The 18,677-nt window shown below is 44.4% G+C and overlaps 1 protein-coding gene across 1 annotated transcript; it reads left to right on the top strand.

The window, feature by feature from the left end:
* The first annotated feature begins 794 nt into the window (after positions 1-794).
* LOC128825261 (ficolin-2-like) lies at positions 795-13,061 on the top strand. Its single transcript, XM_054007589.1, has 9 exons — positions 795-877; positions 3,306-3,419; positions 7,357-7,392; positions 8,598-8,633; positions 9,138-9,265; positions 10,420-10,549; positions 11,167-11,301; positions 12,348-12,632; positions 12,993-13,061. Exons 1-8 carry the CDS (start codon positions 796-798, stop codon positions 12,593-12,595), a joined length of 909 nt encoding a protein of 302 aa, XP_053863564.1. The 5' UTR covers position 795; the 3' UTR covers positions 12,596-12,632; positions 12,993-13,061.
* The last annotated feature ends 5,616 nt before the right edge of the window (positions 13,062-18,677 follow it).

Below are 18,677 nucleotides of genomic sequence, written 5' to 3'. Positions count from 1 at the left end.
CAGAAGAAGACAGAATAACCCCAAGCTATCTGTTAATCTGGGGGGGGGGGCGTGGATATGTAACAGTATTCAGTTAATAGATACTGAGAGAGGGGCTCAGGCTCAAAATTCTGGTCTGGATCTAGATTAAAAGTACCTGCAGAGTTTGTGGGGTTGGATTTGCAAATCTAGGTTCTCTGAGTATATTAGAATCAAATTTTGTATTCGGATTTGTTTTGTTTCTAAAGTTGGAGGTCCCTTGAGTAACAGTATCTTGGACCTCAAATGTTGAGAACCGCTTAGTCAGACTAGAGTAAATCTACAGCTGTTTCTTTCTGAGCTCTGGTGCAACTGATGAAAGATAGTGACGTGATACCAAGAAGTTCCTTGAGTTAAAGTCAGTTTGATTCTTTGGCCTCAGGAATATGAATAATATGAAAGGTGGATTTGTAACTTTGAGGGTTTAACATTTAGTCCATCAGGTTTAGGCATTTTACATCATGTTTTGTAAAAATGGGTCACCACCTGGAGAAACTTCGCTCTGCAAGGGCAATCTATGACACTGTCTCCTGAAGGAAATCCAGGCATACTAAACAGAGGAGTTACTATGGGTTTGATACTGTGAAAATCTCACCTCAGAACTTGTGAAGAGCCAGAGTAGAGAAACTAGCCACACAATTGAGAAATTGAGTATGACGAGGTGGAGATTGCATCTGTGGTTTATTGTTTGTTCAGAGCTGCAGGTGATGAAACTCGAAAGAAGAGAAGGGGAAGAGAAGATGCGTGGCACTGCCATTGCAGAGATCGGCATCAACCATGGGAAGAGCTGCCCAGAAAACCCTCCTCTCTTTACTCTGCATAACAGCAGTGGTTTGTGCAGATAAAGACACCTGCCCAGGTGAGTGAGATACAAACCTTGTCAGCGTTTGTTCAATGGTTATTATGCTCCCTTTCTCCCGCTCTGTGTGTCTCTTGCCTATACAGAGTCTAAGCTTTTTAGGGCAGGAACTGATTCTTACTGTGTGTCTGTACAGCACGGTAGGGTCTTGACCTTGATTGAGGCCTCTAGGCATCAGTGTATTAGCAATGAACAATAATAATTAACAATGGTTCTAACCAAGTGGTACCATGCAAACGTAGCAACTGTTGGATTCACCCACAGTAAACAGGTCTGTTGTTTCCTTACAATTATTTTGTCAAGAATAAATACACATGGAGGAAAAAAGCATTTTGCAGACTTCTTTTAACGCTTCTGTGACAGACCCAGACCAGGAGGTACAGGAGTCTGGTAGAGGGCAAATATACTGGTCACTGGATGAGTAGTTTTCTGTTCCCTGAGTGACCAGAGCAGGGGCTGCACTAGCGTAATCAGGAACCTGCTAGAACCAGTTAAGGCAGGCAGGCTAATTAGGACATCTGGAGCCAATTAAGAAGAAGCTGCTAGAATCAGTTAAGGCAGGCTAATCAGGGCACCTGGGTTTTAAAAGGAGCTCACTTCAGTTTGTGGTGTGAGTGTGAGGAGCTGGGAGCAAGAGGCGCAAGGAGCTGAGAGTGAGAAGGTGTGCTGCTGGAGGACAGAGGAACACAAGCGTTATCAGACACCAGGAGGAAGGTCCTGTGGTGAGAATAAGGAAGGTGTTTGGAGGAGGCCATGGGGAAGTAGCCCAGGGAGTTGTAGCTGTCATGTAGCTGTTACAGGAGGCACTATAGACAGCTGCAGTCCATAGGGTCCTGGCTGGAACCCGGAGTAGAGGGCGGGCCCGGGTTCCCCCCAAACCTCCCAATTGATCTGGGCTGTGGGTTCTCCAAGAGGGAAAGGTCTCTGGGCTGTTCCCCAACCCACATGGTGAATCTTTGAGGCAAGAAAATCCGCCAATAAGCGCAGGACCCATCAAGACAGAGGAGGAACTTTGTCACACTTCCAACTTCCCTCTGTTGCTGTTGGTCTCTTGGGCTTGGCCCACATTGGGGCGGGGGATCGATGTAGGAAACGCAACTTCAGCTACGAGAATAGCGTAGCTGAAGTCAACGTTTCCTAGATAGAACTAAGTTTACTTACTGCGGGTCCACGCGGCGCAGGCAAGCTCCCCCGTTGACAGCGCTTCCTCCTCTCGGCGGGCAGGAGTTCCGCAGTCGACGGGGGAGTGCTTCTGGGATCTATTTATCGCATCCAGATGAGACGGGATAAATCGATCCCAGAAGACCGATCTCTACCCACCGAATCAGGCGGGTAGTGTGGACCTAGCCTTGCATGATAAGTAACAGACCTGGGAGGGTGGGGGGAGAAGGCGGAGCTGTGGAACTGTCACGTGACAGGAGACCTGTAGGAAAATTGATATTCTTGTACTGAGGTTATTTTCAGTGTCCGCCCAGAGCTATTCCGGCAACTGTTTTTCTCTCTGGATAAGCCATATAATAGCATGTTGACGCCATGCATTAGTCCCTGTCAAGCCAGACTGGGTGCTGTCCCACACAGCAACGCTTTGCATGGGTAGCCAGTTTCTCAAAGACTGTTGGGAGCACTGGGATGCATATGGAGTTTTGAGTGCTGACAATGTTCTGTTTGTATCAAAATTCACAAGTGCGCGCACAAGTGTGTGCACGTGTGCGCACACACGCACAAAACCCTGGTACTGCTACGGTGTTCCACTTAAATCCCAGTAAAGGTCCAAATTTTCTCACTGTTATTATTTTAAATGTAGACTTTCCATTTCTCAGTTTGCCCTAACGTGCCTGGTGCTTGTTGCACTAGTGGCATGCAGGGTCACTCCAGCTTTTCAGTTAATATTAATGTAAATTTAAAAGGTTTGTTTATAAGGTGCTCGGATCCTCAGAGCCGAACAAATACAGATCTATAGAATATTATTTCTAAAATAGCATTGACCAGTAACCAAATAGATAATAGCTAAAACAAATTGTCAAAATATCCAATCAACCTCATAAAAACCCTGCCACAGATATAAATGAAAAGGAACCAGAATATTTGATTATACCAAGAAATGAGTGAGTTTAAAAAAACAAATCATCATGGCAATTTTTGAAAGGATGTAGCTTTCTAGCAGATAAAGAACCACCCAGATTATCTCTAGCTAAGTTTTTAAGGTGGTTTGTTAAATAAATTAGGTTCCTATGTTACCATCTTTGTGATTGTTTTAAATAGTATTCGCTTCATTGCTAAAATGGAGGGTGAATCTGTCTATATTTACAGCCAACAATTGAGATCTGCAGATTATGATTCAGAGCTTCTTGATTGCCTGAAATTTGTGGAATATTTCAGCTCCCATTACTCTCACCAAGATCATTTATTGTTTTATTTCTTTCTCTAGATGTAAGAATAGTGGGTCTCAGTGGTTCTGAGAAACTTACCGTTCTCCAGGGCTGCCCTGGGATTCCTGGAGCTGCAGGTCCCAAAGGAGAACCCGGAGTTGCGGGAATGAAAGGTATGTTCCCAGGTGCTGAATGAGAATCAGCTTTCAGTGGGAAGGCAGAAATAATGAATTACTTATGTCAAAATTGTTCAGCCTTTGGAGATCCATGCAAGACTCCATCATAAAAAAGCTGCCTGAAATTCAGTGGTCACATGACACATCTCACCAGCTGTACTGGAGGGCTACAGGTGTATAATAACCCTGCTCTGAAACTGTCTGTTTTCTCTCCATTGTTCACTGTCAGGACTGAGAGATCTCCATCATGATGCTCCGCTCATGGTCTACACTCCTTTTAAAACCTAAATAGGCTTGGCAGATCCAATTTTTATTTTTTTATTTTTGGGGGATGGGTGGGAGGGATACTATTTATTTTAAGCACTTTTTTCAATTTTTTGCAATTAAAATTTTTACAGTTGCAGGAAATTATGTAAGATCAAACAATTGGAGGGTCAGGCAATAATTATTTAATGACAGTAGACACCGAGATTCAAAAAGTTAAAGCTTTATAACCATTAACACACAAACTGTCAACATCACATGTCACAATATACAAAGGTAAATATCTTCAAATCAAACTCTAAGTTTCAAACTGCATTTTTCTTATGTTGCTGATCTTTACATTTTGATTATTATCAATGGAAATATTTTTTCATCGGTTTCTGTGTGTACAGTGAAATTGACACGGAGTGACATTTACCAACTAAAATCTAATTCTCCTAAGCCTAAACATAAATATTTCCACGGAGTGGAAATACTGGTGGTGAAGAAGATACTCATTGATGGAAATAGCAAGTACCCAAGTGGATCCTTCATTTTTGTCTTGGCAGTGGACACTCAAAGGCCAGACAAAATAATTTTACTTTCAAGTTTTTGACAGCGAGCATGGAATATGGGAGCCTGGGAGGTCAAAGGGAGTTTTGTCTGAGTAAGGACCCCATGGTGAGCTGAAGATGGCAGTTTGCCAATGACATTTCTTAAAATTGTTTTCCTTTTGGTCTCACACTAACGTGTAAATTTTGGATTTGGGTTGGGATGAAACCTGGGCTATTGGGGAGTTTCAGAGCGAGTCTGAAAAACAGATTCTCTAATCATAACGGTCAAATGTTTAATCTGAGGGATTTTTTAAAAATTATTTATTATGAGAACGAGGAGCTCAGGGGATTCCTGGAAAAGTGGGACCTGCTGGGATGAAAGGTAAAGTAATAAAAAGCAGGGAACTTTGTTCTCTCTGTACGGTACAGTATGTGATTAAAATACAGTAGAGGGTTAAACACATTCCCATCTTCACTTCATGGCATGTTTGCCAACATTAGAGATGGACTCAAGCTGCAAAATTCAAAACCAGGACTAGACTCTAAACACCCCATTGGGAGTGGATCGGATCCAGGTTGATTTTAGAGTCATTTGCAAAATATGGATCTGGATCTAACTTCCATTCCTTTCACTTCACAAGGTTTAGGGGTATTTGGATCCAGGTGTGATGGGTTCGGTCACAGAGATCCCCTTGGGACTGTCACCTGATGTGCTGATTACCTCTGAGCTCATTTTCCTTGTCAGCTTGGGACTCCAGAACCCTGCCTTGTTGAGACAAACACGCTAGCCTGTTGCAACACAGGCCCAGGATCTGGGCCACGCCCCCAAAGCTGCAGACTTTAACTAAAAACAGCTCAGCAGGTTATCTGTCTCCAGCACCCAGACACCCAGCTCCCAAGGGATCCAAGTGATTTTATTAAGTATAAAAAGTAGGATTCAAGTGGTTTCAAGTTAATAACTGCCAAATCGAAGTTACAAAGCAAAATAAAACAAAACATGCAAGTCTAAGCCCAATACATTAAGAAACCGATTACAGGTAATCTCTCACCCCCAAAGATATTCCAGTAAGCTTCTTTCACAGACTAGACTTCTTCCTAGTCTGGGCCAAATCCTTTCCCCGGTACAGTCTGTTAGATCCAGCAGACATCTCAGGTGGTAAGCAGGGGGTTTCTCATGACTGGCAGCCCTTTTTGTCCTGCTCCACCCCCCTTTTATAGCTTTGGCACAAGGCAGGAATCTTTTGTCTGTGCTTGTCCCCATCAATGGAAAAATACAAGGATTAAGATGGATTCCAATATCATGTGACATGGTCATATGTTACTGTAAGACCCCCTAGTCTCCATTCTTCCTGGGTTGGCCCACACCTACACAGGAAGGCTTGCAGGTAAATAAACCATTTACAACTAATTGTCCTAGTCAATGGGAGCCATCCATTCTAAACCACCATTAATGACCCACACTTTGCATAATTACAATAGGACCCAGAGTTATACTTCATATTTTTAGCTTCAGATACAAGAATGATACATGCATACAAATAGGATAAATACATTCAGTACTTTATAATCTTTGTTATGATACCTTACAAGAGACCTTTTGCATAAAGCATATTCCAGTTACATCATATTCACACTTATAAGCATATTTCCATAAAACATTTGGAGTGCAAGGTCACACCACGATTTGATTGTCTCATTGTAAATCCAGTCTGCTGTTGGTTGAGATCGTTGAGAGAACCCGAGTTATGAAATATCCATCAATTATAGCTACATTCTTGCTAAATCTTTCCCTCTGTTCATGAGGAGAAAAGGGAGATGCTGGCTGCACTGTATTGAACGGTGAGGGAACTCAAATAATTCTTATCACTGATCTGTGCACTGGTCCTTATTGTGCCATCCATGGTAACAGAGAGAATGTGTCCATATCAGTAAAATATTGAGATACATCATACCGCTCCAAACAGAACTCTGTCACGGATTCATGAATCATCCCAGCTTGACTAACATGCTCGGAGACCAGGGCACTGGTATTTTGCCTATAACTCCCCATCTCTTGAGTTCACACTGATGGGTGCAAAGTTCAAAGTAGTAACTTTTTTTTTCTACTTAACATGTGACTGGAAAATCCAATGCCACATGATGAGAGAGGAATTTCAGCTCAGAAATATTGTGTTAGTTTCTGGCCTGAAAGTATAGCAGTTGCACTAAGCTCAGATGGTGAGATCCCTACATTAGCAGGACCTGGGAGAGCAGTGGAGGCTGCCTCTGGCCTCACCACTGGGTAGAATGAGCTAAAAAATAAAACTGTGGAAAACTAGTAAATTTAGATTCTGTCTTCCCCCCTCCCTCATTGGCATTTTACGGGGTTCTAAAGACTTGTTTCTTCCTTCTTCTTCTTCTTTTTTTTAATGTTTTGAATTTTAAAAAGTAATCAAAACAATTATTGATATTTTTGTTTGGTGAAAAAGTTTTTTTATAACCAAAAACAACTGCAAAGAATGTTCTTGAGAATGTTTTTGTTGTTTTCAGTTAATAAAAAAGGTCAAAAAAGTGTCAAAAAAGAACTCCTGTTTGGCCTGGACAGGGCATGTCACAGTTCAAGCCCTGAGTAGACTGAGTCATCCAGAAGACCTTCATTATGAATGACCTAACTGAGCCTTTGCTTGGTTCTGCTAATGTGATGACTGAGGTTGGGGGGTTTTCTCTGAGGCCTGGTCTACACTACAGAGTTAGAGCGACGTAAAGCAGCTTACGTTGACCTAACTCTGTAAGCGTCCACATTAAAATGGAGTGCTACTACCAATGTAACTCGCCCATTACACCGAGTTAAGAACTCCACCTCTGTGAGATGCATAGCGCTTAGGTCGATGTAGTTAAGTCGATGCAGTGTCAGTGTAGACACAGTGTTGCTTACATCGACTGTTGCTGCCTTTCAGAAACCATCCCACAATGCCCCCATAGGCAGTTAAATCGGTACAAGCACTCCTGGTGAGGACGCACACCACCAACACAAGGGGCATCGTATGGACATGTAAAATGGATTGCAATGACTGCAATGACTATATGCCAATGGAACTTAGGTTGACTTAATTTTGTAGTGTAGATTTGCCCTGAATAACACAAGGGTCTTTCTTTAGGAGATAATGGAGCCCCTGGAGCCTCAGCAACAATAGGTAAGAATCTCTGTTCTCAGAACAATGGTGATAGGCAAAGGATTTGCTCCCCCTATCCTTTGTGTCTTAGGTACTTGTGGAATTCAGCCCCATGGTTCCTGACACCTAGCACCACTGGGCCTGATCTCAGTTGGGGCCTATAGACACTATTAATAATAATTAATTAAAAAAAAGCGCAAGTAATAGATGTAGCAAGTTACTGCTTCCCATGCTGAAATCTCCATGGGCTTGTCACATGCTGCTCACAGTTCTTCCCAGGACAGTAGGAACTTGTGATGGTTTTTCCAGTGATAAGTTGTTTATCATGTGTAGTATTTTGGGGTTTCCATGATTCCTTCAACATCACCACGGACAGGACCCCCTTCTTTTCCTCCCCAGGAATCTCTGGGGTGGTCCCTTTTTTCCATCTGCAAATCCATTTGGGGCATCAGGACTTGTAGGAGGCCTTGGCTACTAATTGAATTATTGAGGCCGGGACTGTAGAAAGTTGTTACAATTTCCTGTACTCTGGTACATGTAACTCACCTCACACCACTGACCACACGCAGGCTTGTCTGTGTTTCCAGATGGAATTCAAGGTGTTGGTTTTAATCTGAAAAGCACTATATGTTTTGGGACCTGGTTACCTGTGAGAGGGCCTCTCTTCCCATGACTCAGTGGCGTAGCCAGCTTCTAAGAGGAGGGGGAGCAAACATAAAAAAGGCCCCCCCCCTTGGCTCCTCTTCTGGTCACGCCCCCCCTTGGCTCCTCCTCCGGCTGCACTGCCCCTTCCCCCCCCCATGGCTCCTCCAGCCCTGCTGTGCCCCCCCCGTGTCGCGCCCGCCCCCCCCGCTCCTTTCCAGTGGTGGCTGCCGGCCACCATGCTGCGCCCCCCTGCTCCTCTGGCCGCGCCCGCCGTCCCCCCATGGCTGCCGGCTGCCATGCTGCGCCCTCCTGCTCCTCCGGCTGCACCCGCTGCCCCCCATGGCTACCGGCCGCGCTGTGGGCCACCAGCCTGCGCCCCCCCCTTGCTCCTCCGGCCGCAGCTGCCGGTCGCCATGCTGCGCCCTCCAGCCGCACCCGCTGCCCCCCATGGCTGCCAGCGAAGTCTGTTTTGGACAAATAAGTCTGCATTGCTCTCTGTATGATTAAATAGCTGTTTGGGGGGAAAAAACTCCTTTTTTCTGCTTTCAATCCACTTCTACTGTGTTTCTTTTCCTGCACAGGCGAGAAACAGCTGGACGATGCCCTGTGCAGGAAAGGTGAGTGTTTCCAAGAGTCTCATCCCATTCAGCGCAGCCCACACTTTGCACCTTCAAAGATAAGTCACATAGATTACTAGACCTGATCCCAATGAAATTAGCAGACTGCAGGCATCCCCAGGTAAGGTGGGGGTAATTACCAAAGGCAGCGGGACTCTATTTGATAAACTGATTTGTATTGAGATTTGAATCGATACAGAAAAATCACTTTCTTACAAAGTACAATTGTCTGACAATCCTTTGAACACCCATGCCAGACTTCACTAAATACTCTTAAATTCTACTCTCATTTAAACTAGTGAAACCCCACTGAAATAAATGGGGTTGCACAGGGGACCTGAGAGCAGAATCTGGCTGGGAGTGTGAACTTCTGAATAGTTTTGCAAAAGGCATGCACATCTACAAAGCCCAACTCTTCAGAATAGCAAACTGTCAAAAGTTATCAGAAAACAATTCCTTTTACTCCAGGAAAGACATTTGTTTTTAAATTCCCCTTCTGCCCAGGAGCACGGGACTGCAAGCAGCTGTTAAGCGAAGGGAATTCTCTGAGTGGCTGGTACACCATTTTTACGCAGGACTGTGTTGCCATGACTGTGCTGTGTGACATGGACACGGATGGCGGAGGATGGATTGTAAGTCAGAATAAAGCACCCTTTGCCCCATTGCAGCCAGTTAAACGCTGTGTATTGCTTCCACCAGTTTTACGGCTGTCAGGCCACATTCCCTCATGCTAGGTCATCTCCCTGCCTAAGCTAAACCCCGGGATCCTTGGGGAGATGCACCCTGGGCTGCCCTCCCTCAGGAAACTTCATTGCTCCACAGGATCCAAGCCATTATGGCTGGCAGCAAGGCTGTGCTGCCTGGGTTACCCCCATCCCCATTTCCTGGAGCAGTGCTGCCGACTTTCAGGGCTGCATTGGTCGCTACGGGTCCCTTGATGAAGGAGAGGCTGCTGTTCCTTTTTGCCTTGGCTTCCTCCTCCTGCTAGATTTCCCAGCCCAAGGCCCTCTGTCAGAGTCAGTGCCTGCAGAAGCTGGCATTGAGCCTGGCTTGGATTTAACCTGAAGATTTGAATGACACTGAAAAGAACTTTGTTTTAGCGTCTTCCACGCCTTTTCTGGAAACCACTGTCTATATCACGTGATGGCATGGCTTATTGCAGGCGTCTGATAAGCCTGCGTTATTCAGGAGTGATGTATCTAGCCAGGAAGGGAGGAAAGTGTTATGAGTAGTTCTGTGCACCTAGGCCCTGATCTTCAAAGGTATTTCAGAGCTAAACTCCCATTAATTTCAATGGGAGTTGGTGCCTAAATACCTTTGAGGATCTGGGCCTTTGTGTCCAAAGCTATCTCTGGAACTGCAAAGCTTGGTTTTCAGAAGTACTTTGCATTGGACTAAGTCTGCTCCCGCTGCAATCCAAGTGAGTTTCCCCCTTGACATCAGTGGGAACAGAATTAGTTTGACACTGAGCCCTCTTAAAAATCCCAGCCAACCATAATATCTTCTCCTACTAGAAATTTAGTGCTGCAGCCCGATCTCACCCACGCTGGTGGACACAGTGACCATACTGAATGTAACTGTAACTGCTGGACCATTTCCACTTTGCATCCCTGTTTGTCCTTTGACCTAAGGGAAGTATTCAAACCACATCACTCTGACGACGGCAGAGCTGTGCTTAGCCACATAATACTGAAGTGGATTTGGCCAATGTAAATTGGAGCCTGTCCTAAGGAAAGGGGAACAAAATGGGAAATTTGATAGCTAAGTCCCTTTCGTTTCCCTGCAGGTTTTCCAAAAACGGGTGGATGGTTTGGTGGATTTTTTCCGCGATTGGAATTCGTACAAGAGAGGTTTTGGCAGTCGGCTGTCAGAATTCTGGCTGGGGAACGACAATATCCACCTGCTGACGTCAATTGGTGAATAAATCACTGATGCATTTTTTTTTCTTATAGTTGTTTCAAGTAAGCCCTTCTCCACCTCTTCCCTTAGAAACAGGCCCTAGAGTGGTACCTGCTGCTGGAAATGACTGATTGGCTGGAGTGAGGGTGAGCAGCCAAGACTCCTGGTTCTAGTCCTGTCTCTGCTACTGAACACTCTCTGAGAAATAGTTATCCCATTTGTAAAGGGGGATAATGGTGCTTTGCAAAGCATGTTAACACACAGATAAAATACACTGGGGATTTAATCCAAAGTCCCTGGGTGTCTTTACTTGCCTTCAGAGGCCTTTGGATGACCCCCTAGAAAAATGCTATATATTATTTTCCACCAAGTCCTTCCCCACAGTCACAGGGTACAGAGCAGGGTTGGAAGTGCTGTCAAAGGCATCTGTCTCTTTACAACCCTGCCAGGAAAAACGATCGTAAATAAACTCCAGAGAGGAAGGGGATTAGCAGATTGAAACAGTTAGTAAAAGCAATTGTGCATGGTACCCGTGCACCTGAATCTCCCATGGCCAGGATCCACCAGCAAAGTCTGTGCAAAAACCTTAATGGAATCTGCTGACCATTTTATTATCAAATTGTTTTTGTAATAGGAACCCAGGAACTGCGCATTGATCTCAGGGATTTTGAAGACAACCGTGTATTTGCCAAGTACAAGTCATTCAAAATATTAGGGGAGACTGAGAAATACAAGCTGATCCTTGGAGACTTTCTTGGTGGGACTGCAGGTGGGTTCTGGATTTATTCTCTAGTGGTCATAGCAACTGGAAATCCTGCACGCTGAAGAGAAACGGAGGGTATCCTCTGCCAGAAGCAAAATAAACTACTCCCTGTGGGCAAAGCAAAGCCTCTTTGGGAAATATGTGCCCTTAAAGCATTGCATTAAATGTAATGGTAACTCTAGACCTAGACACTGCATTATTAAGAGGTCTCCTCAAGCAATCTATGGATTTCGAGAAAAGGATTGCTGTTCAGCCATTCTACTTTATAATATTTGCTCTCAGATCTTCTAGAGCTGCACATCTGGAGAGGCAACTGAAGATTGTTTTTAGGAATTCTGAACCTGATAAAATTATAATGGATCTGAAATTATACTCCCATTAGGAGTAGAGAGTTTGAGCCGGTTTGCCACAGTCATACCTACCTGACCTAGGCTAATGCCTTCAATGTAAACCAGTCTTTCCCCAACCCTCCCACCAATTTCCAGTGCAATATCGAGAATGATGGAGATTTTTTAAGTACAATAACCTTATTCGCTCTATTGGCAACACGTGAGGAGGTTGATGACTCTCCATTTTAGGAGAGTGGGGAGCAAAATACTCATAAACCCCAAATACTTCCCTGCCCAAAATTATGGGATTCCCCCCCCCAAAGCAAGTAGACTAATTGTTTGATAAAAACAGCTTTGTTCCTGGAAAAAAATTACAATTACATACAGCGATGCTAGCTGACATGGGGTGAATATATGTCGTTAAGAAAAGCATTATTTTTCTGAACCTTTGAATCCGCACCTACATTTCACAGTGCGATAACTACAGTCAGTACCCACCGGGACAATTTGTTCATACAATCCGTTTGTGTAATTCAGCTAGCATAGCCCTCAACGTGCATGCAGAATGCAAAGATTAAAAATGAACAAAACCAGTTAATAGGGGTTGATTTTATGGGCCAGGTTTGCTAAAGACCTTCGCTCCCATTTAGGCATCTAAAGTGGTACAGTCTCCAAGAGAGATCAGCAATAAATGGAAACAACGGCATTTGTGTTTTTCCCCAGGGGATTCTCTATCGGTTCACAAGGGCATGGCCTTTTCAACCAAGGACGGTGACAATGATCAGAGCACAGACAACTGTGCTACAGCCTACCTGGGGGCCTGGTGGTACAATGGATGTCATCACTCCAACCTGAATGGATTTTATTGGCGGGAGAGACAAGAGAAGCATGCTACTGGCATAAACTGGTTGGCAGGAAAAGGTCATGGCTATTCCTATAAGTTCTCTGAAATGAAATTTAGGCCGGTTTAGCCCAGCTGGAGGACCGCTGCAGGCTGCTCCCACTGAGGTGAGCATTCAGCTCTAATCAGGCTACAAAGGACTTTTGTCCATGTGAAGATTTAGTTTACGGCAAGCTGGGGTGTGAACCTACCCCTCGCTCGCCTGACACGCACTAACCGTGGACCCTCCTGACACCCACTAACAGTTCGTTAGTGCACGTTGAAAGGGGAGTAGGTTGAAGCACACTAATGAACCGTTCGTGTCCATCAGCAGGGGCCACACAGATAGTGTGTGGCAGGCTATTGTGAGGTAGACTCGCACCCCAGCTTGCTGCAAATGAAATGTTCATGTAGGCAAGCCCTTCGATGGTTTTTCGCCATATGTCTGTCTGTTTTTAATGCACGTTCTGTGTTTTTTTTGTGGACAGGGTCTCCCCTGCCTGAGGGTGGGAGATACTCACCTCATTTTGCAGCCACTACTTTTCACTTGATCGTTTCTCATCCATTTCCACCTGCGGCCACCACTGATAGCACAGCACCTCTCCAGCTAACGGAGCTGCCCCAGGCACCCACTGGAACACAGGTGAAGAAGAGAGATCAGAGTTATGAGGAGAGCACTGGGTGGCTCCCTCCTCTTCCTGAGACACCGAGTTTGTCACGTCTGCCATCAAATCCATCTCCAGACACTCGGGGAACAGAAATCCTAAAATGGTCTAAAAACCAGGCTGGTGCCCTGCATAGCTGTGTCCTCCCTTGCCACTGCAGGTGTTACCACCCCTTCATCAAGTGACCGTGTGCTGTCAGGACTTCTGCTCTCCTGGCCGGATCCGTTTTTAAAAGTTGGACTGTTTGTGTTCTTCTCTCAAGTGCTTTTTTTTTTTTAAGGCGAAATTAAGATTAATATGGTTAAGATGAGAGATGGGCCCACGCTTGCAAATTCAGATTTGGATCCGAACGTCTCCAAATTTCAGAGCTGTGATCCTGGTTTTAGTCCATCTCTTGCTGTGATTTCCCGACTGTGAGAAAGAAAACAAATGTTGTTCCGCTTGGAGAGCAGCTTCCTCTTAATGCAATTAATGTGTACGCAACATGGTAACAATTAGGAGTTTTTCTGTGTAATGCACCTTTAAATATCTAGGTGTCTGCAGTCTATGGAGAGCTACCTTTTTGTGTTTGGTTCAGCTGCAGACTTTAAGGAACAGAAGCAAACACTGTGCTCTGTCTCCTGGAGACTTTGCTTTTGTTCTTTCTTCTCTTATTATTTTCCCTTCTTCTAAAATAAAAGCCGTTTAGACTGCAAATGCATGGCTGGGCTTTGTTTCTGGATAGCTTTCCAATTAACATTTCAGCTGTTCGGTTTGATGCCTTTTGGTTTTGTCTAAGCATTTGGGGAGTGTTGTGTAGATAGTGTAGCCTTGCTGTCCTGTACATCACTGCCCACTGAATGTTCACTAGGGATTTCCCCTTATGAAACAAACAAATTTCCTTAAGTTGATAAGATGCAATCAGAGCTGTCGCCACGTGTTTCACAATACTGGGAAATCCTGATACACTGACTGTTTGGCTTTTTGTATATATATGCGGTAATAGAGTAAAACATTGGCTGCATAAAAAGAGGTTGGATTTTGTCTTTTTCACTTGACTGGGGAAGCTGTGAAAATAGCCTTATAAACACACTCTGCTCTCCCTGAAATAGATAAGATCCAAGCAACCAATTGTCACTATGACGGGCTATCCCACCCTGGGTGCAGTCTGGGAGCCGTGGGAACCGCTTTGCCCCCTAACCATGCAGCTGGTCTGGTCTAACTCACACTGCTCTGTTGGTGACACAGCCAGCCTCTTCAGGCCCTGCTGTCACTCAACACGACAGCAGGTGGCACTACACACCCAACTGAGCTGCCTTAGTGCTTTACCTAAGCCACTCGAAGACGAGCAGGAGACAACAGCCATTAATATAGCTTGTTTTCCCTTCGATGTGGGAAAGATATGCACAATAAGCTTGTGTTAACCAAGCTGAAATTACCCCCAGACACTTTACTTAAAGGCACAGTGGTTTAGATTAAAACATTAAACAAGTTTATTGAATTAAATAAAATAGATATATTTTTATCTCCTAGAACTGGAAGGGACCCCAAAAGGTCAAGTCCAGCCCCCTGCCTTCACTAGCAGGACCAAGCCTTCAGTAGCAGAACTACAAAAAGATAGATTTTAAGTGATAGCAAACAGATCAAAGCAGATTACCTGGCAAATAAACAGAAACACAAACTAAGACTAACATACTAGATGGATAGGATTTGAATTAGCAGCACCTGACCCTAGCTGATGATACAAGCATTCCACCACGTTTCCATACACAGGCTAGAAATCCCTTTAGCCTGGGACCAGCACTCCCCCCAGTTCAGTCTTTGCTCCTCAGGTGTTTCCAGGAGTTCTCTTGTGTGGGGAGCGAGGCCAAGAGATGATGTCACTCCCACCTTATATAGCTTTTCCATATAGTGGGAATCCTTTGTTCCAAGCTCAGTTCCCAGTCCAGTTTGTGGGGAAACTACAGGCACCAAAATGGAGTTCGGTGTCATGTGGTCTGGTCACATGCCCTGCTGAGTCATGGCGGCCATTACTCATAGGCTGTCTGGAGCATTCACAGGAAGACTAAACTCTTCTATGGTTCATTGTCTTTGCTGATGGACCATCAGCACTGTCTAGCTTCTTCATTGTTGTACCTGAAAGGCTAGTTATGGGTGTTACCCAGAGTAAGCACATTTGAAATAGATACATAGTTAATATTCATAACTCCAGATAAAAAATTATACATGCATGCGAATAGGATAATCATATTCAGCAAATCATACCTTTTCCATAGACATCTCCCAAGACACATTTTGTACAAGATGCATTATAACTATGTCATAATCTAATCCTATAATAATACCACTATGATGAATATGGGGTGTCGTGTCACAGACACCATTTACCTTTGCAAGTAATAGCAAAACTGTTAATGTACAAGGCTGTGTTCTTTCCAGGCTTACCAGGGGCTGTAAATGGTATCCATTTGAATGTGGCAGGCAACGTGTCTAACTAAAGAGGAAAAGACACACAGAAAAGATTTCATTGTGACTCATTGGTATGACAGGAGCACTAAGAGACTCTAACCACGATCAGGGCTCTATTGTACCGCAACAATGGAGCTAATAATATTGCCTTTCTCCCACCCTTCACTTGACTTGTCTATTTATGTTGTAATATCTTTGGGGTAGGGACTGTCTCCTAGTAGGGCTATGCACAACAGCTAACCGAATAGGGCTCCACTCTGAGATGAGACCTCCAAGGGCTACTGCCATGCAAATAACATTATACCATTTCAGTGTTAGAAGCTGGGACTGACATTAGGGGATGGATCACTCAGTAATTGCCCTGTTCTATTCACTCCCTCTGAAGCATCTGGCCCTGGCCACTCTTGGAAGAGAGGATACTGAGACCATAACAGCCATATCATGTCAGACCAATGGTCTCAGTATTCTCTCTTCCAAGAGTGGCCAGGGCCAGATGCTTCAGAGGGAGTGAACAGAACAGGGCAATTCACCCAGTCCTGTTCTCCCTCTTCACCAAAAGGTTCCCACCAAAGCCAACAGGGGACTTGAAGTGATGAAGAAGGTCAGATTGGGCTCATTACTTGGGCCCCTACTGTAATGTTCCAGCAGACTCGTTCACTTGAATTAACTTGGGGTGGAAGGGTTAAAATTGGCTCTGTTCACTAATTGTCATTGCATGAGCGTGTATTTGCCATGTGGATGAAGCAATGGCTGCTACTCTAATATTTGAATGTCTCCTATCAGACCATTTAATTAGCTACAGTTGTGAAGCCTACATCATAAAAATCTCAGTGGACGCTGCTGGAATGTGGAGAGTGGGAAGGAGGCGCTGAGACACCAGAGGTAGAGGAAAAGGTGGCGAGAAGACAAGCAGAGCTGCCTTTGCAGAGACCAGCACCAGCCATGTGGAGAGCTGCTCTGAAAACGCTCATTGCTTTACTCTGCATAGCCACTGTAGTTTGTGCTGCTAAAGACACCTGCCCAGGTGAGTGAGAGACAAACGTGTTAACAACAACATGGCATATTATGGTTCTTGCTAACCTGGAGACTGCAGAACTGGGAACTCCTTGCGTTCAGCTGCCTTCAACATGCCTTCACTACCAAAGGGCAAATGATCATAGAATCACAGAAACATAGGGCTGGAAGGGACCTTGAGAAGTCATCTAGACTACCTTCCTGTACTGAGGCAGCACTAAATATACCAAGACCATCCCTGACAGGTATTTGTCTAACCTATTCTTAGAAACCTCCACAACCTCCCTTGGAAGCCTATTCCAGTGCTGAACTATTCTTCTAGGTAGAAAGCTTTTCCTAATATCTAACCTAAATCTTCCTTGCTGCAGATTAACCTGATTTCCTCCTATCCTGCTTTCAGTGGACATGGAAAACTATTGATCACCGTCCCCTTTATAACGGCCCTTAGCATATTTGAAGACTGTAATCAGGTTCTCCCTCGGTCTTGTTTTCTCCAGAATAAACAAGCCCATTTTTTTAACCTTTCCTTGTAGGGCAGGTTTTTAAAACTGTTTATCATTTTTGTTGGTCTCTTCTGGACTCTTTCCAGTTTGTCCACATCTTTCTTAAAGCGCGGTGCCCCAAACTGGACACAGTACTTTGGCTGTGGCCTCCCCAGTGCCAAGCAGAGTGGGGCAGTTACCTCCAGTGTCTTACATCTGACACTCCTGTTAATAAATCCCAGAATGATATTAACCTTTTTCGCAGCTGCATCACATTGTCGGCTCTTATTCGATTGGTGATGCACTCTAACCCCCAGATCCTTTTCAGTAACACAACCAGCTAGCCCCCATTTTTTAGTTGTGCGTTTGATTTTTCATTCCAAAGTGTAGTACTGTGCACTTGACTTTAGTGAATTCCATTTTGTTGATTTCAGATCAATTCTCTTATATTTGTTCTCTCATAAATAGCAGGAATTTCATTTTAAAACAAACATTAATTAGAGCTATTTGTAAAGCACCCATCCCTATAATATCTAGGCATCCAGACCATCAGAACTTCCAAGCTTCCCTTCACTCTATATTTGAAAACAGAGTGGACAAATTCTCCTCAGTTTCACCAGTGCAACCCTGTTGTTTATTATCACAACAGAACTTCCGTTCTGATCCACTATCGAGATCACTGCCTGTCTGATCAGGTCGTAATTTTTATTCAAGAAGAAAGTGGTACTGCTGGTCCCCCTGGCCTGAAAGGTGAGAACTCAGATGTTTCTTCTCACTGCAGAGCAAGGCACTTTATGGTGCTGATCATGGTGAAAGAGGGACTGGGAGCCATATTTTCCTCTCTGTTCCATTGCACAATCCTACTGAAGTATAGGAGGGCCTTGGTACTACTGGCAAGGCCCGGCCAGGCCATGTTATAATGTCTGTTTCACAAGTGCCCAGTCCGTCAAAGGACATAACTGCAGGAATCAAATCACATGTGGCTAATACAGCTTCACTCATTACTTACATTTTATTTTTTATTATTATTAGATAAATGAATAAATAATCTTATTTATTTTATTATGAATTTGTATCACTGTAGTGCCGAGAGTCCCCAGTTATGGGTCAGGGTCCCCTTGTGCTAGGCACGGTACAAACAAACACAGATTTAACCATTTAGCTTAGGAACACCGGATCCATACTGCATAATGTGTTTTCTTTGCCATATGCATGAATCTGTGGTACTTAATCAATGGAGGAGTGCGGGCAATTTGAGTGAGTGAGTGTTTTTCTTTCAGCTCTCCAGGATTAGCACTAAGGCGGAAATTCAGCCAGTGCAGAAGGCAAGACAAGGTAAATGCGTTCCTTAAGCTCCTCTTTGGTCTGTTGAGTGGAAAGTAATTGGTGCATAGGCCTTGCTCTAGCTCCCTGCCCAGTTGAATCCCAAGTGGGTGCTGAAGTGAGAACTTGGATCAGGGAGATGATCTCTAAGCAAAACGAGTATTTTATTGTGTATTCTTCTAGGAGAGAAAGGAGTCCCTAAAACAATAGACGAGACCCTCTCCTTTATCCTGGGAGGATC

The sequence above is a fragment of the Malaclemys terrapin genome, chromosome 17, assembly GCF_027887155.1.
Source record: "Malaclemys terrapin pileata isolate rMalTer1 chromosome 17, rMalTer1.hap1, whole genome shotgun sequence".
Lineage (NCBI taxonomy): Eukaryota > Metazoa > Chordata > Testudines > Emydidae > Malaclemys > Malaclemys terrapin.
Note: the sequence above shows the minus strand (reverse complement) of the source record. Positions and strands in the feature narration are given on the sequence as shown.

Excerpts from the sequence above, each read along its gene's own strand:
- LOC128825261 (XM_054007589.1), top strand. The coding sequence starts at position 796 with ATGGGAAGAGCTGCCCAGAAAACCCTCCTCTCTTTACTCTGCATAACA. Across the intron at positions 7,393-8,597 it reads TGGAGCCTCAGCAACAATAG|GCGAGAAACAGCTGGACGAT; the intron begins GTAAGAATCTCT and ends TTTCCTGCACAG. Across the intron at positions 8,634-9,137 it reads CGATGCCCTGTGCAGGAAAG|GAGCACGGGACTGCAAGCAG; the intron begins GTGAGTGTTTCC and ends CCTTCTGCCCAG.